Source organism: Anguilla rostrata, chromosome 1 (assembly GCF_018555375.3).
Source record: "Anguilla rostrata isolate EN2019 chromosome 1, ASM1855537v3, whole genome shotgun sequence".
In the NCBI taxonomy this organism is placed as follows: Eukaryota; Metazoa; Chordata; class Actinopteri; order Anguilliformes; family Anguillidae; genus Anguilla; species Anguilla rostrata.
Window position 1 is genome coordinate 41,051,786 of NC_057933.1, and position 24,770 is coordinate 41,076,555.

The following is a 24,770-nucleotide window of genomic DNA, read 5'->3' on the forward strand; positions in this document are numbered from 1 at the left end:
TTATCCAACATATATATTTAAATAAATATATTTACTTAATTTAATTTTGTAATTATTATTAAATACATTAATTATCAATTAAATCTCTGAACTTGTTGATAGGTAGAGCATCCTGTTGGATCACCCTTTATCAAAATGTACAACTCACAACCAGACTAAAATTAAGAAATTTATTAAATTACAAACAGAAAAGAAAGGCATCTAATCTAAAGACGAAGGACAGCTACCGTAAAAAAATAAGAAATTCTACAGACATGGACCGTTACAGTCACAAATGGATTAATGGCAAACTATGCAGGATGATTTACTTAAAAATAATATTAAATAACTGCTAAGGCACTGCTAACACTTTAGCTGAATATGGGCACCTTTTACTTGTATTTATTATACTAAAATTCTAGGACGTTTCTTGGTGTGGCGCTCTTTTGGGGAGAGATGGGTGTGGCTTTAGATCCAGTGGTTTGAGCTCATATTCTGCTTGTTGCTAAAGCTAGCTAGCTGCTGTGATGGCCCAGATACAGAGAAGCAAAAAGACAAGCTGACAGGGCTTGTTTTATAACTAGAGTTACTGTAACTGTATTTTGGATGCAGTTAAAAGGATCTTACAGTGCCTATTCCCCAACAGCCTGGACTGGGTTGGGACAGAAAAGCCGCGTTTCCACCAAAATTACCCGGAACTTTTAGTCCCAGGAACTACTTTACCAGGAACTAAAAGGTTCCTTCAGCCCATGGTTGTCTGCGTTTCCACCGCGGTCTAAAGTCCCGCGAAGATTAGGCAAATTAGCCCACTGGCGTATGAAAAAGCGACGTTGTCGTCGGTCAATCTGTCATATGATTTCTTCTGTAACCCCATACTACCACCAAAGTAGCCTACATTATTTTCTAATAACCGGGACAGCCCGGAGGGGTTTACGGGTTACCAACAATGACTACATATGGTTACTTTTGTATTTATTGATTTTCATATATCCTCTCAAACACATTCATTATGTTTTTATGCGAACATTCGCTTTCATGTCTTGACATCCGAAGTGACAGAATGCATTCACATTTATATGTATAACTGGCAACAACAGCAGAAAACATGCACACGTTGTAAACAATTTGCTGTTTGATTACTTTCTCGTCATCAATTCCATATAGGCTAATCGCAAAATGACAAGAATAGAACGAAAACTCGGACTTGCGTGAAAATTTAAATTAGTAGTGGTACAGCCACCGTTTGCTTTCCTTCGAAGTTACTGCTAGCCGAGCAGCGAAGTGTGCCCTCCAGGTGCAAACCATGCGCCATAAATTAGTCCATAGTCTTCCTGGTCTTTTCATGGAATTGAAAAATGGCAGTAAAATTGAGTAAAATTACGGCAGTCTGAAAAAGCTAAAGGGACGATTACTAGAATTAACTTGTTATTTTACCCTGACAAAAAGTGCAGAAGGTGATTTCCAGTTTGCTTGTACTGTGTGTATCACCAATGTTAATTACGCAGAACTACCGCATACCTCACATAACTGTATCAAACGTTTTGAGTCAATTACAACAGGCTAACAAAGAAAATCCGGAAGAAAATATTCAGCAACCAAATTAATCCGTTTGAATGTTTTGGTAGCCTACGTAATATGCTGTCCCAGCATGAATGCTTAGCATTTTATAAAACGAATACTAAAGCAAGAAAAGAACAGAAGAGCACACATTATAATTCCAAGACGTTGGCAGGCTATAACCAAAACTAGGCTACTGCGCCGCATAACATACAAGTTTGATTTGAAGTTATTATGAAAATAAATTGGTTTGCGGCTGCATATTTTCAAACATGGCGGGTAATGGTGGAAAATAAATACAAAAAAATGCTACGAGTACTCGACCAATCAGAAATATTCAGTGCTGCAAGCTCCACCCAAAAGGTTCCTGTACTTTCGGAAAGTACTACCCCCCGAGCAGGAACCTTTTGGGGGGTAAAATAAAGCCCCAGGAACTAAATTTAGACCCTAGTTCCTGCGGTGGAAACGCACTGAGTTCCTCAAAAGGTTCCTAGTTCCGGGGTAAAGTTCCTGCGGTGGAAATGCGGCTAAAGTGTTCTTCGGGGCTTCAGTCCAGCCCACTCAAGGGCCTTTCCTGGGGGGGAGGGAGGGGAGGCCTGGGGGGTAGTCTGTGTCCGGGAGGAAGCTGCTGTATCAGTGGTGTGTGAAATTGACACGTGCAGCTTCTCTCACATCTCTGCCTGCCTCAAAGTGGGTGGAAAGATTCGCTGTTGCGGGCGAAATGAGTCCTGCATGGAGGAATTTGTACAGTCCTCCTTTGCAAAAAAAGGGGATCTGCAATGACGGATAGTCCACAGGATAATTTATACAGGCAGATTTCTGAACCGGGTTGATCCGGGTATCAGCCAGAATTGTGTATTCTGTGGTCAGGAGGAGACTGTAGACCATTTATTTCTGTCCCAGACTGGCTTCACTTTTTCAGTTTTTACAGCATTTACTGCACTCACTGGGGGCAGAATTTGGGGAGTGTTTGTTCATTTATAGCATGACTTACTCAAGGACTATGAGGGGGAAAATGCAGATTGTCAATTTTGTGTTGGGCCAGGCCAAATTGGCCATATGGGTGACCTGGAAGCACCAGAACTAGCGACAGAGACAAGCAGAGGGAATAGTTGAACAATAATTCTAGGATGTATGTATATATGTGTATCTTATATTTCAGTGGTAGTGCTGGTAATTCACTTTGTTTTTTTATTGGCTTGACTTGACCAAAAAAAGAGTTTATTATGTGCATTGTGACTTCACTTATATATTTATTAATTTATGTGTGTTTATTATTTTAATTGAAACCACATAAATGTATTGTATTTATTAAATGTTTATTTTTAATATATAATTGTATATGTATTTAATTCATTTTATATTTAATACATTTGTGGTTCTGTAATATTATATAGTATATATATATATATATATATATATATATACTACAATGAATATTTATGTAATACATACAACATATAGCATATCTAAGAATATATAACTTGTATATTTTTTTTTAATTATAAATGTTTTGTTTGTAAACATTTCAGTTATTTTGTGAAAATAAATAAACATAATCCTTCCATAAAAAATGCGTTGTGCTATGTTTAAATAGAAATGACAAAGTGTATCAAGTAATAGGCCAAGTTGAAATAAATTTAAATTATAGCAAGATGTTATGGACATTAACAGGCTAAATGTGGATGGTGACCTAACCAGGCTACCTGTGGCAGCCTTTCGGCATTACAGCGGACGTCTGTCTGAAAATCTCTTTACGCGCTGGTGGACCGCTGGAGAACCGATGAGCAAATTATCAGTGCACCACCAGTAGTTGCCACAGCTGGGCCGCCAACTGTTTGCTATCTGGGGGCTATTGATTTGTGTTGCCTACGTTATAATAGCCTCATACAGTGATCAATAAAGGTTAACAGCACACAAGCACTTAAGCCTAGGCCTACTTCTTGTAAGTTTTTTAATCACCACTGCAGTGAAATAAACAAGACCAGGTAAATACCTAGTATATGTCTGGACTTAACACACGTGATCCGGCCGACCAATGGTGTAATTTCATCACTCACTCACTCAGTCACTCACTCAGTCACTGACATTCGCGTTTGTAGGGCTGGCCTCGCTGTTGTGGTCCAGCCAAAAAGTTAATATTTTCTACAATAAATGTCGAGCTCACATTCACACACTACTGTTTACATATACTGAATGCATGTATGATGATGTTGTTTACTTGAATAATGGTTGATTATTTTCTTGAAGCATATGCTGGCTGTTTTTAAGTGTTAACTGTTAAATTCTTGAAGGTTAACTACATGCCACTGTTCTAGTTTTTTTTATGTCATTGCTTTTTAAAACCATTTGAAGAGTAGGTTTTTGGAATGTTTTTTTTTTCTCTCTCCAAAATTTTAAGTTCTTAGAACTCCATTGTTTTCACTTATCAGTCCAGTAGTGATTTTTACTTCAGGATTACAATGTTCAGTTAAGAACATTCTAATCATATAGTTGTGATCTTACACCATAGGGTTAATGAAAGAGTCTTGGCTGAAGTACATGGGATTTTGTCATTACCGTAGCATTAAATTAGCTATCAAGAACTATGGAATTTTGGTATTGACATCCATATCTGACAGTAATTTGATTTCCAAATGTTTTGATTATTCAGGATTTCTTACACTTAGAATTGTTCTATATAAATACATGAAAGGGAAAAGCAGCACTGAGAGCAGGTACAACCAAAAAAAATCATGAACTAACCAATGACCAGGTGCAATTCTTGCTCTCAAAGAATGCAATTTTATTTACTTCATCTTTTAAAAAAATTAAATAAAATAAACATTTAATTTTTGGCTCTATTGTCAGGCCTTCCTCGGAATGCATAAAAGCCTACAAAAGACAGACTATGGACTATGCACATTCATCTGTGTGTGCTGGATTATATGCATGTTTGTGGAGCAGATGGAGGAGGATTTAGTACACATTATGCAGGTGATTAGGTGTTTTAGCTGTTTATATTAAATTATATGTGTTGCGGCCAGGATCCTCCAGTTAAACTTAATGATACATAGTCTGTCCTTTCTAGACATTTATGCATTCTGATGTAGGCCTGACAATAGGGCTGAAACGTCAATGTTTTTTAAAAAAAGATGAAGTAAATAAAATGTATTTTTTTAACCTGAGAGCAAGGGTTGTGTCTATTCATTGGTTAGTTCTCATATATTCAAATAAATCACAGTTTTTAATTCCTTTCCGAATAATTATCAAAGCATGACAGAGAAAGTTTCATTTGGCTATCAAATTAGCTCCTTTTTTATGTCAGCTTCAGGGGCTAAGGGAAGGTTTTACGTTCCGCATGCGCAGAAAAGGCTAATGTTCCTGAGCTTCAACACACCTCGCCCCTACTACCGCCCTCTCCAGCTGACGACTGAAAGGTTTCGCTTTTAACAGTTCTGATGATGACAAAAACTGGTTCTGTCTTATTTTGTAAGGGTTTTAACTTCCTTAGGTGGAGTTCTTAGGCAGGCAAAGATGTTGTACACCGTGACCAATTCATTGGGCGAAGACGTCGGGGAAATAGCTATTTGGATAGGAAATAAGATCTAACAACACGTAGCAGAATACTTAATGGTAAGTCAAACTGAGAAGTACTACTTGGTCGCGCGTTGAAAGAATTGTTAGCCAAGTTAGCTTTGCGAAGTTTAGCAGAAAACGCTAATCGCGAAGTGTTAAACTTTGCCCGTTTCGTTAAGAACTTGGGTTTGTTTACTATATTAGTTAACAATATTATTTATTTGACCTGCTTTGTGATGTACACAAACATTGACGAGCACTCGTCCGAAGTTTGCACGCGGTAAAATTAAACTTTGTCAAACTTCTAGCTGTCAAGAATGATCCTTTTAATTAACATTTTATTTAGAGCCTCATTGGATTTTTGCCTTGGATTTACATTTATAATGGCTTAACGTATTGCAAAAATTATGTAAAATTCGAAAGGCCCTCGATTGTCCATACCAAATGTCATATGCGTTCAGTTGTGTTGCCTTAGTTTTGAGCATTGAAAAAATTGCAGCGAAGGCCTACTTGAGCACATTAGAAGTGAGTCTGGGTGTCATTTAATTTCTGAAGAACTATTGTCCTCCTGGGGTGGCGACTTGGCTAGGTCAACCTGTTCGCCCAGCTTCTGTTGGTGCCGATGGCATGAATGAAAAGTCAAAAACTAATTCTACTCGTAAATGTATTCTAAAGTTAAACGCATTGAAAATACTATGGTAAAAAGTAGTGAATCATACTGCCTACATTATTTTCATAAAATTGTCATGCCAGGCTGACAAAGAAAAAAACAAACCTACAAGTAAACAAACAGGAAGGCACGATGCTGCACGGAGTAACGAGAGGCAAGGAATTAAAACAATTATTGTTTACGCCAGTTTAACCAACCCTGTTCCTGGAGATCTACCATCCTGTAGCTTTTCATTTAAACCCTAATTTATCACACCCGATTCTACTAATTAGCAGCTCAGTGAAATCTCTATCTGTTGAATAAGGTCTGCTTTGTCAGGATTGGAATGAAAACCTACAGGACGGTAGATCTCCAGGAACAGTGTTGGTTTCCACTGGCCTTCACATTGCTGTGAACATGCCATTTAACCTGTTTAGGATAGCCATTTACCTGCACTTCAGCAACAAAATGTGAAATTGGCATAAAAATGTGTCTTTTCCCCTCTCGAAATGTAGGCTATGTTGACTCAATAATCACAGCCTTTATCAGTGTCTTTTTTTGCAGCTTTGCATAGTAGTCCATCAAAATATCTGGTACGAGGCCTCATTTCCAAAATGAATGAAAGTCTGTGAACAAGAAAAAATCAGTGAATGTTCTACTTTAAAAAAAACTATTTGAAATATATTTTAAAAAATGAATAAATTTTATGAAGAACATGTGTTCTGTATACATTGTGACGATTATATTAGCCCAATAACAGTTCTTAACCAGTCCTGTTTGCCATTTGGTAAATACGAAATTGAAGGGACTGAACAATCACACATCCTGCATCATCAGAAGCTGGAGAAAAAGGATTTTAAAAAAGTACTGTGTATTTCTCATTAGAATAATTAATTCACTATCAAAGGTAGTATATACAGCGATTGGTTGCCAAACAACCAAAAAAAACGTTTGCAGCTTGCAAGATAATAAATAAATACATAGTTTCTTTGACAGTAAATTGTATGCATAACTTCAGTGCTGTACTTAATGCTGCCTTTGTAATTCACTCTCTAAAAATAATTTGAAGGCAAGGACCAAAAAATGGTATGATGCTTACAATTAATAATAATAATAATAATAATAATAATAATAATAATAATCAAAACAAAAACAAGAAGGTTCCAACACTGTATGCTTGGGTCTCTAGTATTTAGTTTTTTCGGCCACCAGATTGTCTTTGCCATTTGTAATTGCCACCAAACACAGGCAAAGATGTACAGCACAATTTGCAAGCAAAACTGGGATGTTTATTCTGTCCAGTTCTTTTGTGATTCATTTCATTCCTCAAGAGCTATGTCCTCTTGAGGTGACGACTTATCTAGTTCAGCCTGTTCGCCCAGCTTCTGATGTCACAGATGGCATGAGAGAAATGTATTCTGAAGTTAAACACATTTAAAATACCAAGGTAAAATCCAGGGGGATAACACAGGGTCCCGAAACTAACTTTCTGTTAAACCAGCCACTGTGTTTGGTGGAAGAAAAAATTTAGCAGTCACTTGGTCATTTTACCAGATGCTTTTTTTTTTTTTTTTTTTTGCACATAATGAAAATAAAAGTCACTGAACTGCTTTGCAAGACATTTTTTTAAAGGTCCAGGCAACTGGATTCAATTTATGGTTATATTTTAAGGAAGTGACAACTGATTGTCTTCCTAATATTTTTTTCAAATTTTTAACCCAATTATAACAATTACTAGGCTATATTATATTACAAAACACTATTATATTATTGTGACCAGACAAGGAGAGGGTGGGCGTATATCCTGCGCTCATTAACATTCATATCTGTAAGACACGTCATATGTAGACCATTTCTCAGTGCTAGCTAGGTTAGAGACAGAGCAGTAACCTTACTGAACCAGACAAAACAAAAGAAAGAAACATAAATTAGGCTTTACCATTGTATAGTTAAACCTGGACATCATTCAATGTGTAATAACGTTGTAACATTCTCAGACTCTGTATATTACAGCAGTCTCTAACTCCGGACATTACCCCTAAGTAAAGAAAGTCTTGGATTCTACATGTCTATGCTTGAAAGCTATTTAATTGTCACTAGGTAATGGTAGGCATACTTGCCAGTCCAGTGCGTTCTGTGACAAGTTCCAGGTGAAAATGTGTAGGCTATTTCTCTGGATCCAGAGAAGGGACAGTGCTTAGGCATTTTTAACTTAGCTTGCCCGCACAAAAGGGCAGGAGTGTCATTTACATATTACATGTAGGAAAGAATTCACTCGACTTAAGGTTTTTGTTACATGACTAACACCTACTTAACCCCGCCCACTGATAACCTGGAATTTGGCCAAGGAGGAAAGCAAGCCGATTTCAGCACAGGCTTTTAGAGGTCTCTCTAAACATGGAGAATATGCACAGCTAGAAGACAAGCAGTGACTTTTGCATCCTGAATTTAGCATTGCTTAGTGATCTTACTGGCATGCTGAATGATTTTATTTTTATTTTTTTGCAGTGGTTAGAACCAACTCTGGGGCACATGCGGCCTGCTACTAATCAGCTGAGTAACTCCAGCTGAGTTATGCTGGGATATCATTCTGCTGAGTAACTCCAGCTGAATCAGCTGAGTAACTTTGATGTGTACATATTTGATGATCATCAAATTGTTCTGCCCTGGCCTGTTTAGCAGTGATGTGTCTGTACTGCTAATGCAGCTGAGTGAATGAATAAAATTATGAACACACTTTTGCATCATCATATATTAAAGGGATTCAGTAACATTGGAAACATTGATTAGGCTTAAGTTCTCCTTGTGTCCTAGAGCAATTGAAGGCATACACATTTGCAAATAGCAGTACACTTAGTTAGGGAATACTGTAACTAAAGTGGGTGATGTTGCTGCTTTTGATGATGAGAGGGTGATGCTGGAATTTTCACCTGAAACAATTTAAGGGCACCGAAGAGCTGTTGTTTCTGCACTCACTTCTGTTGCCAGACCACTTGCCTGGTAGCAAGTGGTGGACCAACGATTTATAATGAGGATTAAACCTTTTTAACCCTCCTATTATGTTAAAATGTTATGCCGCCTGTCATCTTTGGGTTTAGATCGACTCCAATGGCTTAGACGACAGAAAATTATTATAATAAAGGTTTTGGCATTTGTGAGCTGCCTTCATAATGTCCTCCAAATGATTAGCCTTTCATCCCTAAATATTTCAAATCTGAGAAGCTTCTCATTTAAGAGCCAGAGGTAGGGTAAGGTTTGAAACCTGTATGAGAGAGCCACCAGAATCATCCACAAAAAAATCTGATAAAAATGAAGGTTGTATATTTTCTTACTTTTTATACAGCTGCAGAACCTGAGGTCAAAATGACCCCACACAACACCTTTGTATACAATGTTGGTGCAGGATTTTTAAAAACATAACATTATTTTTTATGACATGTTTACTATTTAATCCCACTAAATTTGGAAAAGTCATATAGTATCAACATGAAAAATAAGGTTAGATTGTTTTTAAGTCAAAAACTGACTGGGGTCAAATTGACCCCAAACATGAGGGTTAAAATATTTTTGTGGTTTATTAAATGTTTGAACCATTACATGTAAATATTGTTTGATTGCAATTAGGGTGGGAAATTAACACCAGCCAAATGTGGGTGATTTTTCTCTTCTATTGTAAGTAGTGAAAATAATGGTGCTGACAGCTTAGCTACATACTCCTTGAAAATGTAAAACGTTGCTCTGATTGACCAAGGGTTAGCCAGAGAAATAGAAGCACTCACTATGATATCCATGTCAGCTCACTGTATGAGTATTACTCTGATCATTAGGGCTGTCAAGATTGGCCAAAAATGAAGTCTGAATATTCCTTCACATACATTCAAATAAATATATTGCCATTTTAAGTGTTGAATTAAATGCCAGAATTTCACCAACTATCGATCCGTGTTATCACGTTATTGTCCACAAGACGGTAAACAAATACAAAGAGAGACATAACTAGCTTATTTAAATTTTATTTGAACATAAACATGAACCATCAAGTTGGAGAAAAGTTAACATGAAAATCTGAGATTGCTTTTAAGATCTAGCTATATAGAGTACACTTTCATAATCGGGTTGACATAAGTGCTACGCAAGTACGCATACAGCAAAAAGGGTCAAATGTGGAAAATGGATATGTTCCTAAAATACCTTCAGATATAATAAAATTATCGAGCATTTCAAACTTTTTGCATGCATAATAATTTTGTTTAAGTAAAATGAAGTAAATTTAAAATTTTGATCCTGATGGATATTAACGATTAAGTGCCATTAAAAACTGCTAAAACAGGAGCTTTTGGAGAGGGACCTAAGATCAGCATTGTTTTAACATTATCTTGCCAAAATGCAAGAACTCCCAAATTGCTAGCATGGAAAAAGAAATGGGTAAAACTAGACTGGTTAAGAATTAAAATTTTGCCAGTGTCAGGCCAGCAGGTTGTTTGCCTCAGTCTACTTGTGAAGAGGCCATTTACAGTCTCTTTTTATTCACTTTATTCCCAGTGGAGGAAAAGATGTGGTCCGATCGCATCAAGGAACTAGTGAGGAAATTAAAGTGCTGTCTGTCGAGTAACAGCATAGCAAAAACTAGTACGACCCAGTGACTAGCGTTTTCAACGCTAAATGGCGAGATTTATTTTTGGTTTAACACAACCCGAGTTGAAAGGAAGACAGCTACAATAAACACACGCTGCCTTTTTAACTTTCACATTCAAATGCTAATTTTCATTCTTGGTTGTCTTGATTGTCGAATAACATGGTGGATATTTGAAATCCTAATACCTATACTCGGTAAACAGTTGCAATGAGTAGCCAAGCTATGTTGGGTGCCTTGTTGTAAACTTACTGAGTGAAGATGTGGCAGCATATTGTTGGTGTTTAAAGGCTTCTGCCGATGAAACACTGACAACAATCAAGGAGAGCAAGCAAGAAAGATTGTTCAATGAGAAGTGCCAACATGACAAGGTGGGGAAGTTGTGTGAATGGTTCGTTCACCAAATTTAATTCACAACTTTGTGTTTTTCACAAGTTCAAACATTTACAATTACCAGGGGATCCTCAAATATTAGTTCTAAAAAGCTTACAGAGCCATCTTCTTTGGAATCCTGTCTGCAGGGTGGAGGATTCTTGGTCATGCCATTAAGACTTCTTCAGACAAGGAAAGGGACATTAGTGAAAGCATGCTCGATGCTGCACAGTTACCTCACCAGCACAAATGGCCCAACCACCAGCACAACACAGATCATAAGTAATCTTTAACTCAAACCAGTGGTGGAGGGAGAGACTGGTTGCCTTCATCTTGGACAGCTTTCTGAAGTCAGGTCTACCTGAGAGAAACAACTACAAGATGCACTTCAAATCACTACTACGACTACTACGACTGATGCCTACCCAAAAACATGTAGTTACTGTACTGCGTACATTGTGTTGCTAAATGGGTTTCTGGTTTATTTCAATGCACAAATACTGATTGGAAGACTTTGTGGTTTGTTTGAGATTAAACAGTATTATGGTAAATAAAGATGACGTCAGTATTATTAAATAGTGTATTGTGCTTTTAATAGAATGAACAGTTAATAAAAGTGGCTCTAATAAAAAAGTGGGTTTAAAAATGCAGAACAAACAAGCCACAAAGGGCATTTAGCACACAATCCACTCTAAATATGGGAAGTATATTGTTTGGACAAAATAACAGAAATACCACATGAAAAAGGACTTCAACTTTGAACTATATCATAATAGCAAAGGTAGCTGCATAAGCCAGTCATATTAAGTTGAATGGCAGTTAGCAGTAGTCACTGATGAAAGAACTTTGGTATGTGAGCTCTAAAACAACGTGAGACAACTAAAAGATTTCCAAAGCGGTCAACTAACCTGTGCCTGAATTACAGGTCAATCGGTCACAAAAACTGCTAAATTAACTGCTAAAATTAATTAAGGGGAACAGTTTTGAAAATTATGAAAACGTATGCGAAACGTGACTAAACTGCATTGGAAAAAAGGATCGGGTTGCAAGCTGAAACTCACTGACAGGGCAGACAGACACTGGATAGGGAAAGACAGGCACAGAATATTGGCTAAACGCCCCAAACCTAAATCCTTTAAATAAATAGGTAAGATCTGACATAAATGGGTATTTTTGCATTTATTTCTGTATTTATTAATTGTTTGATTCATTTATTTCTGTATACATCTATTTCCGTATTTATATATTTCTTGATTCATTTATTTCTGTATACATCTATTTTTGTGTTTAGGCCTATATATTTCTTGATTCTTTTATTACTCTATACATTTATTTTCGTTTTTATTTATTCCATATGATAATGAGGGGACACGGCTTTTACATTCGGGCATAGCAGTCAAGCCCAGAGAGGGAGAGTAGGAGGTTGGTGCAGGCAGGTGCGGAGAAAAAGAGTGTGAAGTTCAGATATCTGATCAACCAGAATGGTGGGCTGTTGCTCTAAGATCTCAGATTCACCATATTCCATGCTCTACCATTGACAGTGAACTGTTCTCTCACCAACCCCAAAAAGAGTTGCAATATCGTGGACAGAAAAAACAGCTAATAAATAACTCTCCACGGCTTCCACAGGCAGTATGTGAGAAGACCGTTCAACTGATCTGGCGTATTTAGAATTTTGGAGCAAAACATTCAGGTGGAGAGCCACTTCCTCCAAACTGCTAAATACTACAGGGTCGACCTCTGGGTTGCAGGTAACTGGAACAAATATCCATGCGAAAGAGTAAATAATCGGTACTAACACTGTCAGCTGTGTTAGCCAGTCTTTCTTGCCAGTAGGCTACAGGCATTAGTGTAAGGGAGATTGGGAAAATAACTATAGTTTATTACACTGGGCTGGGTCTCGGTAACCGAAATTCCGCTGCTGCCTTGTCATTTTGCGTTTAAATTTTTACTCTGGTTTTGACATTAAGACATACAGATCATGAAAGCAAATACATTTTCTGTCTAAAATCCGATGAAAACTAATACATTACCTTGTAGCCATGAAAGCAGCTGATGCAATTGTATGACTAGTGATAGGTGACAAGCTGGCTATCTTCCAATGACGTAAAAATCCAGTGCTACCTTGTCATCTTCTGTTTAAAACCTTTAAAACTGTTTTTAGTCTGAATTTGACATTCAGATATACAGATAATGAAAGAAAGTACATTTTTGAGTAAAATCAGATGAAACCGAATACATTAGCTTGTAGCCATGAAAGCAGCGGATGTAATTATGTAACTGGTGATAGGTGTCAAGCTGGCTAGCCTTCAAACAATTCTAGGATCAAATCCATTAAAAGCTTCAAAGCTGTATTTTACACTGACATTGAGCCATACAGATCATGAAAGCCAAGACATTAAAATAGTCGCTACCTGTGACAGGTGACAAACTGCATTAGGTTTACCCTACCTGGGGTGTGTCTGCACTTTTGATTGGCTAGCAATCCCAGCAAGCTAGAATTCTATATCAAAACTATTCAGTCTGTAAGTCACTAAAAGGCAATTTACAATTAGCCTACAGTTGAGGCTAATTGTAAATTTACATACACCTAGGCTAAAGACATTCAAACAATTTTTTTTTACAACTCTACACATTTCATGTTACCATATATTTCCTGTGTTAAGTCAATTAGGGTGTCTACTTTATTTCCATAAGAGGTCATTTCAAAATAATATCTAAGAGACAGATTTATTTCAGTTTTTATGTACTATATCAGATTTTCAGTGGGTCAAAATTTTACATACACTTTGTTAGTATGTGGTGGCATTGTCTTTTAATTGCTTAACTTGAAGCAAACGCTTGGGGTAGCCTTCCACAAACTTCTCAATACTTTGCCGAAGTTTTTGCCCATTCTTCCTGACAGAACTGGTGTAACTCAGTCAGGTTTGTGGGCCTCCTTGCTCTGACACGATTTTTCAGTTCAGTTCACAAATTCTATGGGATTCGGGTCAGAGCTTTGTGATGGCCACTCCAATACTTTCACTTTGTTGTTTTTAAGCCACTTTCTAGCTGATGTCATGAGGTGTCATGCCATCTTTTTTCTGAAGTGCACCAGTCTCTTTTCCAGCAAAACACACCCACAACATGATGCTGCCACCCCTATGCTTCACAGTTGGGATGGTGTTCTTCGGATTAAAAGGGTCACCCTTTTTCCTCCATACATAGCGCTGATCATTATGGCCCAACAGTTCAATTTTTGTTTCATCTGACCAGAGAACATTCCTCCAAAAGGCTAGGTTTTCGTCCTGGTGATCACCTGCAAATTTCATTCTGGCTTTTTTATGCCGATCTTGGAGTAGGGGCTACTTCCTTGCATGACAGCCTTTCAGACCATGGCGATGTAGGATTCTCTTAATGGTGGATGTAGATACTTTGGTACCTGATGCCTCCAACTCCTTCACCAGTTTGTTTGTTGTTGTCTTGGGGTTCAGTGGAACCTTTCGGACAAAAGTTCATTCAGCCCTGGGAGTTAATTTGTGCCTCCTTCCTGAACGATGCAATGTCTGTGTTGTCCCCGGCTTTTTATATTTGCACACAATTGTTTGTACAGATGCTCATGGTACCTTCAGTTGTTTGGAAATTACTCATAAGGAGGAACTGGACTTGTGGAGGTCCACATTTTTTTTTCTGAGGTCTTGGCTGAGTTGCTTGAATTTTCTCATGGGATCAAGGGCAAAAAGGCAGTGCCTCTAAAGGTGGGCCCTTAAATACAGCCACAGGTGCCAACTAACTCCCATGAACTCCTAATTATGACAGTTGGCTAATCAGAAGCTTCTAAAAAGTCTTTATATCAATTTCTGGAATCTTCTCTGATTAAAGAGACAGTCAACTCTGTGTATGTAAACTTTTGACCCACTGGAATTCTGATATAGTGAGTTAAAGCTGAAATAAATCTATCTCTAATCGATTGTTTTAAAATTACCTCTGATGTGAAGAAAGCAGATGCCCTAATTGACTTGCCAATAGAAATATATGGTAACATGAAATGTGCAAAGTTGTTAAAAATGCACTCAAGCATCAACCAAGCTATACACTCAGGTATCAAAAAGGTGACATTACATACTTTGACAGCCCCTTCATTATCATATAGATGAAGAAATACAGATATAAATAAATATGTACAGAAACAAATGAATCAAGAAATAAATAGGGAAATAAATGAATGCAGAAATATCCATTTATGTCAGATTTTATCTATTAATCTATTTCTGTGTACATTCATTTATTCATTTTTCTTGCATTTGTTTATTTATTTTTATTTTTGTCCTCCATATGTGCAGGCCATTGGAGTAAACTAAAGCCGCTCATGTTCGTGGAACCAGCTTCAGATGCATGCTTTCTGGCATGGTGCATTATCCTGCTGAAAGTATCCATTGGGAAAAAGTGTAGACTGGGCATAAATGAATGCATATGGTCAGCAACATTGCTTAGGTGTACTGTGGTATTCAAATGATGCTCAGTTGGTTGTACAGTAAGAAGCATAATGTGTGCCAAGAACACCTTCCTGCCCACCATTATGCCAGCACCATTGACACAAGGTTTCAAAGTGTCCCTGAGCAAGACACCTAAACCCTAATTGCTCCCAACGAGCTGATTGGTACCTTGCATGGCAGCCTTTCACTGTTGGTGTGTGAGTGTGTGTGTGAATGGGTGAATGAGAGGCATCAATTGTAAAGCACTTTGGATAAAAGCGCTATATAAAATGCAGTCCATGCAATCCACAAGGTAAGATGGATTCATGCTGTTTTGGGCAAATTCTGATTCTCATATGGCAGCAGAAATCAATATCTGTCAGACCAGGTGAAGTTTTTCCAACCTTAATTTGTCCAGTTTTGGTGATCATGTGCCCACTGTAGCATCATCTTCCTGTTCTTAGCTGACATCAGTGGAACTTAACATTGTCTCCTGCTGCTGTAGCACATCCCCTTCTAAAGTTTGATACGTTCTGTGATTAGAGATGCCCTTCTGCACACTCCTGACATTTTGGGGCTTTCTGTTAGCTTTAGTCTGCCCATTCTGCTCTGACCTTTCATTAACAAGGTGCTTTTTGCCCACAAAACTGCCACTCCAGGGATTTTTGTTTAAAGTACCATTCTCTCTAAATCTTAGTAACTAGTGCATGAAAATCCCAGGAGGGCAGCTGTTTCTGAGATGGTGGAGCCACCATGCCTGGCTCCCAACAAGCGTACCACAGGCTAAGTTGCCAATTCATAAAACTGATTTAATCATTATAAATAAATAATTTAACAGAAAGAGGAAACACTGTTTTTCTTACTGTATGTTTGTGGCCAACTTCATTCTTTTTGAACAAAATTAGGTGGCATCTCAGGGGCATAGTCAGCATTGCTACATTAAGCTCATCATTAGGGTACTGTAAATATGAAAAATTGGCGAATTGTGCAAGACGAAACACAGTGCATCACAGTCTACAGCTCTGTGATACCTTGTGTACAAAGGTGTACATCATATCAGGAGTGCATTAGAAGATGGTTTGAAGAAAAGCATTCATTCAAAAAATTGATTCCCACAGTTCAAAGATGATTATTTTTGCCGATATACTAATATGGAAAATCAGGCAAATGTAAATTGTAGCAATGTGTGCTATGGTAAAGGGCTTATCCGTGCAAGATTTATTGTGAAGTTTTTTTGTTTTTTTTCAAACAAACCATGTAACCTTCGAATTTGTGTTGTGTATCATCAGATTCCAAGTGTTGGCTTCTACAAATCTGTGGTTTATTTATTTATTTATTTAATTATTTATTTTTAATTCTCAGGATTTGTTTAGCTTTTTCCCCCCAAGGTTTCAGAAGGGGGGAAAATGTCTGAATAATAATGAAAGGGGGGCCTTGCCCACAGAATGTTTTCATGTTTGAAGATGACTGCATTTTGTGAAGTATTGTAAAACAGAAGCAGGTGGAAATCGACTTGATATGCATTTAAACTTTGTATATATTCAAAGAATTTCTTATTTTCGCAGTGGGACCAGCTGTATTCCATATGGATATTCATCATTATACATTCTCCAACTGTTCCTTTGTGTTTCTTCTAGGCTTAGCCGCTCTCCCCATCCCCCACAAGTTCCTGTCATGGCTCGCCGCTCACAGTGCTCCTCTCAGGGGGACAACCCCCTGGACCCTCACTACCTACCTCCCCATTATCGAGAGGAGTATCGGCTGGCCGTCGACGCTCTGGTGGAGGAGGACCTACAGGGATATTATGAGTTCCTGCAGAGTGCAGATGTGGTGGACTTCCTGTGTCTGCCAGAAGTGGACCACATTAGGCGTTCAGTGCAGCTCCCCAGCCAGAACATCCCGCCAGCGCTGCCGTACTTAGAGGCTGGGGACAATGCGTCCTCTGACACTTACTGGCCCCTTCACTCTGACCTGGAGGCCCCATCTCTGGACCTGGGCTGGCCTGATCATCACTGTTTTCTGGGGCCTACTGAGGTTACCATGCTTGTGAACCCCTCGGACCCCAACATGCCCAGTATCAAGGAGCAGGCCCGCAGGCTAATCAGTAATGCTGAACAGGTAGGTCATGTCATGTCATGTGCTCACAGTTGAACTCAGTCCTTAGCCTGCCCAGTCCTGACTGAGGCTGGGAATTACACGGGTCAGTAGAGAATAAACAGTAGAGAATAATTTCACCCAGCGAGGGTTTCGGTTGGCGCATGTTACTGATTCCTCTGTGGGTCAGGTATCTCTGGTCTGTAGCATTAAAGGAGGAATTATCTAGCCATCTTATCGCATGAAGCCGCCTCTATGGATGTAAAACTTTTACTTAGTACAGAACTATATAAACATAAACCTTTGTATGACTTCAGCTGGTTTCTCTCAGAGGACTAGCATGTGTGTACGCTGTGGTGATGCAATCTGTCACCATTTTTTATTACACCTTGTCTATATATAGTTTTTTGTCCTGTTTTGTCTGTGTGTTTAACCCGTATAAGTCTGTGGGCAACTGAAGTTGCCGAAGTCTCTACCACTTTTTTTCCATCTGTGAAAATTTTTGGATGACTACAGATGCTTATGTAAGAAATCTTTGGGAAAAATCTGGGCATTTATGGGTTAAGTTTTTCACCACTTTGTTATTATCTAAAGCTTCAGGGAGTATGAATGCAGCCTTTCTTTTACTGAGGGACTGAAAACCAATTGAACCTGGTGCCTTGAGCTAAAATGGAACATTAAAGAAATGAACCATGTCATCAAAAGAAGCAACAATATATATTAAGTCATTTAAATTGGACATACATTGCAGCCCATAAGTAGGCTATTTGGACTGTGACACAATTTTTATTGTTAAACAAAGGCTAACAAAGGCTCTAGAGATGATTCTAGGTGTGGAATTTGCATTTGGGGTGATTTGCAGTTGTATCTGAACATGAAAACCAAAGAATTGTCAATGTCAGTAAAACAGGCCATCATGAGGTCGAAAATCGAGGCATAGCCAAAATTTGGGTGTGTCAAAATCAACTGTTTGGTACATTTTTAAGAAGCAAGAATGCATTGGTGAGTTCAGCAATAGCAAACCACCTGGTAGACCATGGAAGATCACTGTAGGGGATGATTGAATAATTGTGAAGAAAGATTGTGAAGAAAAACCCCATTTCATCTGTTTAATAGATCAGTTACACTTTCCAGGATGTAGGAATAGATGTGTCAAAGACTCAAATAAAGAGAAGACAACACCAGCATAACCTCAGAGGGTTCACTTCAAGCTACAAACCACTGCTAAACCTCAAGAACAGAACAGCCAGGTTAGAATTTGCCAAAAAGTTAATTTAGAAACTTCTGGAACAAACTCTTATGGACAGAGATCAGTAGTAACCTGCGCCAAAGTTATTGAAAGAGAAAAACGGAGGAACTCCTCATGATCCAAAGCACCCCTTCATCTTTGAAACATGGTGGAGGTAGTGTTATGGGTTGTGCATAGATACCTATCACTGGAACTGGCTTACTTTTCTCTTTATTATTCACAAGTGCACAGAAACATCTACTCAAATCCAACCAAGTGCCTCCAAACTCAGTGGATGGTGCTTTACCTTGCAGCAGGATAAGGACCCCAAACACACTGCTAAAGCAACCAAGGATATTTTTAGGGGCAGACGGCAGGAATGAAGATGAGACTGAAGGCAAAAATTCCTGAAACAAACAGGACCTGATGATGGCTGCAGAGCAGAGATTCCTGGTTTCTGGAGATCTTTATGGGCTGCATACTTCAGGCAGTCATAGATTGCACAGGATTTGCAACCAAGTAATAAATGACAACTTTATTTAAGTTTTTGTTCATTTGCCCAATTGCTTTTGGTCATCTAAAATGGGGGAACTGTATAAAAAGAGCATTAATTCCTACATTGATCACTGGACATGGATGTAAATACACTTAGATCCCTGACTGTACTTTAATCTCATATTCATTGTTTAATTTCAAATCCAATGTGCTACAGTACAGAGCCAAAACAAAAACAACTTTGTCAATGTCCAAGGACTTACAGACTGCACTGTATGTATTTTATATGTCTGCAAAAAACTATGGTAAAGTAAGGAAAGTTTAAGCACTAACTTAAGTTGGCTTGAAAAAGGCAGTTCTGAAATACAAATGGTTTCTGGAAAGAATTATAACAGAAAACTAATATTAGTTTGGGTTGAATTAGCATTGATGTTGCTAACATTACTCACCTTGCCAGTCTGTTAGATGCTTTGCAAGAGACTGTATCTGTGGCAGCTGCAGTGGCCGATTATGATGTCAGCTGCAAGTGTGTTGTTCAGATTTTGAACATTCCGTCAATGTTAATCAATGTGAAATGTTTTGATACTAAATTGTAAATATCTCAAAACATATTCCAGTTATTGACACAAAAAATGAATGCAATCCCATACTCACTGAAGCTTGTGGCCAAGGTCTGGTTGAAAAACTGTTGGATGAGTAGTGTACAGAAAATTAAAAAGAAAAAAAGGAGAACAGATAGTTGGCTTAAAAAAAAAAGAAGAAAGCAACAAAACAACACTAATCAGTAGCCTCCCACATTGACAGGATGTTGCAGAAAACAAATGGGCTCAGAATTGTGATCACAATTGGACATAGACGTAAAATATACTTAGTGATATCGCTGTCCTTGTGCAGTTTCTCAGATAACAAAACAGACAGATTATATACAATTTGCTTTCATATTAAGCAGGGCCTTGTGAATGTGAACAATCATATGGCCATGCTGTAAAATTCTGTGTATCAGGTACCTCATATGGTGATTACATGTTTATGCTGATTTGTGTGCTAGGTAATTGGTGTGGTAATGGACATGTTCACGGATGTTGACATCTTTGCGGACCTCCTGGATGCTGCTATGCGTAATGTTGCCGTTTACATCCTGTTGGACGAGCTGAATGCACACTACTTCAGTGCTATGGTCGCCAGCTGCAAAGTCAATCTGGAGAAGATCCCTGTGAGTCTTTGCAATTTTTAATAAAATGTATTCATTTTTAACTATTTAACCACAGAAACAAGTCATAGGTTGTATCAGTACTTGCAGTCTGTACTCTAGTTTGAAGTCCTGTATGCTGAATTACTGTGGCAGAATGTGCAGTATATAGTCTGTACAATGGTAAAGGGTGCAGTATATTGCATTGTGTTCTAGGAAACATGGAGTAAATTGTATAATGTAGGATAGTGCAGTAAATGTTCAATACTATGCTATAAAGAAATACAGGCAGTTTTCTCCACCAGAAAATAGGCAACAGGTGTTTGTACTCATGCAGGTGTGAATGTGTCACTCTATCCTCCGGTATGCTATTCAGCAACTGAATGACCGATACTTTGATATGAATTTATCGATCAAGCACCATTGAAACTTATTTTGCACAAATAAACAAACAAATTTCATTCATTGCAATTTTGTGGCAAAGTTGATAAAGAGTTTAGGGTCTGGATGAATAATTGGGGGCATTGTAGTTACTGTACAGAAATGGCGTAGTTACAGATACCTCTGCAAAGGTAGTGCCTCCAATACATTTTCAGTTTATCACTGAAATTGAGACTATAAATAAACTACATGACTACATGACAACTGCGTGAAATGTGACCAATTTGTTGCCAATCCCTGTTCACACAAACCACCAAAGCCGTGCATTCTCTGTGGAATTGAGCAGGGGAAGAGAGGAGTGTGGTGAACCACTTTAACTACTTTTTTCATTTTGTGTTTTGATTTGTTTTGCACATTTTAGCACTTTCCTTGGTGTGCCTGTGTTATGCCTTGATGCATATTCCATTAGCATATATAACAAAATGCTATAATTCTATAATTTAGAAATACAGCTGTTGAAATTGATGCAGTTGTGTCCTTTATTTCAAGAGAATTGTTTTGCATAAATAATCTTTATGAAATTAGCTCGCTGTGGGTGCAGGAATCAATGCTGTAATGCAGGAGAAGCCTGACTCCACTGGGCATCAGGCTTGGTGGCAACAGGAGGTTTAAAAAGAAATATATATACTTTTTTAAGTGGCTGTGGCATTCGGTCCGCCGGAGAGGCGGATTGGTCTCAGCTGCGCCGGCTGGTGGAGAGAGCACATGCACCTGGGCTGCGTTAGCTAATCAGCCCAAGTGCTTAAAGGTGTGCTGCTCTCCACAGTTTGGGGCCGAGACCGGGAGCTCACACCGAGAGCACGTTTCTTTATTTGAGTTGCATTTAATTCCAGTTTTGTTTATTTGAACACAAGACTGAGAAAGTGAACTGCTACTGAAAATGGGAGGAGTTGGTCAGGTGAAAATCTGGCCAGCTACAAGCAGGGAACTGAAAAGTTTCTGCTCTGTTTTGCTTTCTTTTTTGTTTGTTATTTTAGTTTGCTGTTTTAGTTAATTGTTTTTGCCCTGGAATCCATGTGAGGGAAGGGTAAAGATGGCGCTTATTTTATTTTGGGTGCACTCGCTCTCTCTCCATGAGGCAACCAACGGTATTCCCCAGCACTGCCGCATCTCCCTCCCAGGGGTGTCACGCTGGTGTGAGATTTTGGTGCCAAATGCCACAGTGGTCTTTCTATACATTTTAGTTCATTTTAGTTAGACATTACAGAACTTTTTATAAATAGCCCCCCCCCCCCCCATTTCATGCCATAGTAATGTTAGTAATGTTTGGGACAAATGCATCTTTGTGAGGCTACGAATATAAACACAAACACAACATAAACACAGGCTTCAACACAATGGACCGTAGTATAGCCTATATTTGAAATTACAAATGCATTTTTTTTGCCAGCTCTCTGGATGCCTGTTTTTATTATTTAAAAAGTTAGATATAGCACCTTTAACTAACCTATCTGAATGAACTTTTTCACCAGTTTTTTATTTTTATTTTTTAGTTTTTAATATTGATTTCAGTTTCAGTTTCCTGTTTTTATTTTTATTTCTGTTTACTGATAATGTGTTCAAACATAATTTTCATTATAGTTAACAATAATAACCGTATTGGGAATATATCCAGAATAGAAATGATTATAATTGATAATGATAAAGACCCACAAGTGCAGCCAAACCTAGAAATAGAAATGGCATATTTGCCGCTTTTGGATTATTTGTCAAATCGTGCCTTGCCTGGGGAGAGAGCGCATCTTTAGAGTCTGTGCGGATAAGTTTATGGAGAGCAGAGGACACAATGTTTGCACACGATTGTTGACATGCCTGTTGTGGGATTGCTGGGGTGTTTCCCTTTGCCAGTCAACATGAACAATCAGCGCACACATTAAATATATGAACAATATGGTTTCATCATCTGACACACCCTGGATATGTACAAAATCAAAGGTCTGTGCATGTTTCATGAATCTCGTGTTGGTTTTTCTTTTATTAAGAACGAAAGTAAGAAGAATTTAAGAAGAGTTTTGTAAATGATGTAAAACAAAAAAAAAAGTGTAAGTCGCTCTGGATAAGAGCGTCTGCTAAATTCCTGTAATGTCATGAATGAGGCCCAATGTGTTTAAATGCTCAGCAGAGCCCAATTGCATTTAAGCACATTACCCATTTTAACAGACTATGACAAATGGTAACTTGAATGCCATTGCTAGTCAGGCAGTATGACCTTTACAGATGCTAGTATAACTTTTAGAAATAATAGTAGTAGATCTAGTAGTTCTCTACAGTATTAAAATTATTAATGTCACTATAGGTGCTGCAAACAGGAAAGAATATGCATATATATATATATATATATATATATATATATATATATATATATATATATATATATATATATATATATTGTCACTAGGCAAGTACTGAAGCTCATATAATGTCATGATGATATTTTGTATTTTTGTGCTGATTATTGGTCCTTTGCACATAATAGGCCTAGTTTGAAACTAGGAAGAGCATGTAATTTTTAAAGGAGTAATGTATTTATTTGTGCCAGTACTGATGCTGTGCACCGTCAGTTGCGGTATTATTGTGCAGTCTTCTTGGACTTCCAAGGTCATTATTTGAAGTGTCAGTCGACATATGAAAGATCTGCATGTACGTTTTGTTGTGCACAATTTTCATGTGCGGAAGTCAAAACCCTTTTTATATAGTCTATATGGGGGGGGACTCAACACAAAAATCAGTTTCTATAAAATGGTAAAATATACGCATGTAATTACCATGAAATAAAAGCTGATTGTTTTTACAGTCTTTGTCCCATATTATCTTTTCATCTAAAATCCAGATACCTTAAGTATTTAGCAAAAATAACCAATTTCACTGTACCCATATCACATTTTTGGTGGGCATTGTATATGCCTAGGTGCGTACAAATGTATCTATTTAATGTGAAGTTTCAGGTAGACAAAATAAGAGAATTTAGGTTCATATTGAACAAATGAAGGAAAACATAGGCAGCCTTATGTTGGAATAGTGCTCGTTTAATTTCTGAAAAACATTGTCAATGGTTTAGCTGCAATTTGGGTATGTAGACAGGAATTCAGATATTACAGATGGAGAAAGAGCATATGCTTGGTTTAGTTTTTATGTCTGTTGATTGTCTATACTGTCAGACTGAATGCAGCGTATTGTCAAGTTTGTTGTTTATGCGTGTTAAAGGCATACTGTGCAGGATTTTTACCTTGAAAATATTACAGAATAACCATGCTAAGACATATCTATGATGCACTGGCAATCCCTGTCCTTATGCACATTCACTGAATTTGTGCTCCTTTACGTGTAATTGTAATCCGAAAATGTGTGGGTGTGGTGCTTTTTTCTGTTGGGGGAGGGGTGGGTGTGGCTACAGAGCCTGTGGTTTGGGATCAGTTACAGCGGAAGCAAGAGCCATATAAAAACATCAGGACTGTATGGGCATGATCAAGACACCCCACCACCCCACCTTCCCACTGAACATCTCCTAAGTGGTCCACCCACAAGTAAACAAACACCTGTAGCTGAACAAACGCATACACAACGCATATCCCTGATGCTCACCAGCACCAAGTGCAATTTGTAAAATTTACACAAAGATTACTCAGTTCTTTGGCATTCCAATTTAAGCTGGCGGTATACTCAGTAAGAAGAAAGAACTTCAAGATTGAGAACCACCGGTGAACATGTCCACGGACACCATTGTCGGTATAATCAGTGAGAACACCGCACCGTTTAATGTCACTCCACGCCGCTGGGGCGTGAATAATTACGAGGCAGCTATTAACCGGGGCTGGAATCTCACCCAGACCACTCGCGGCTACGCCATGGATGTTGTGATAGAAAAATTATGCTTAGCCACAGCAATAAGAAAGAGTGAACGGAAAATTACAAATGTACCTCTCACCCCTCCCATAAAAGATGTGTTGTTTGCTTCACGCAATAAGGGAACTATGCAAGACATGCCTATGAAGTGTTATAAGCTTATAAAAGAGAAGGCTCTCTAGTGTTCGGAGAGCCTTCATGCAGAAACCTTTTTTTTCCTGTGTGTGAACTCTCCTATTTGGCCAAATAAACGTTTGAACTGAATATTGTGTGAAAGT

The 24,770-nt window shown here is 38.1% G+C and overlaps 1 protein-coding gene across 1 annotated transcript in view; it reads left to right on the forward strand.

Annotated features, from left to right (window-relative positions):
* The first annotated feature begins 4,896 nt into the window (after positions 1-4,896).
* Positions 4,897-24,770, forward strand: part of LOC135255754 (protein FAM83H-like) — a 36,248-nt gene continuing 16,374 nt past the window's right edge. The window contains exons 1-3 of the mRNA XM_064337324.1: positions 4,897-5,151; positions 16,840-17,320; positions 20,068-20,232. Coding sequence (XP_064193394.1) covers positions 16,877-17,320; positions 20,068-20,232 — 609 coding nt within the window. The 5' untranslated portion in view covers positions 4,897-5,151; positions 16,840-16,876. The remainder of the gene's footprint in view (positions 5,152-16,839; positions 17,321-20,067; positions 20,233-24,770) is intronic.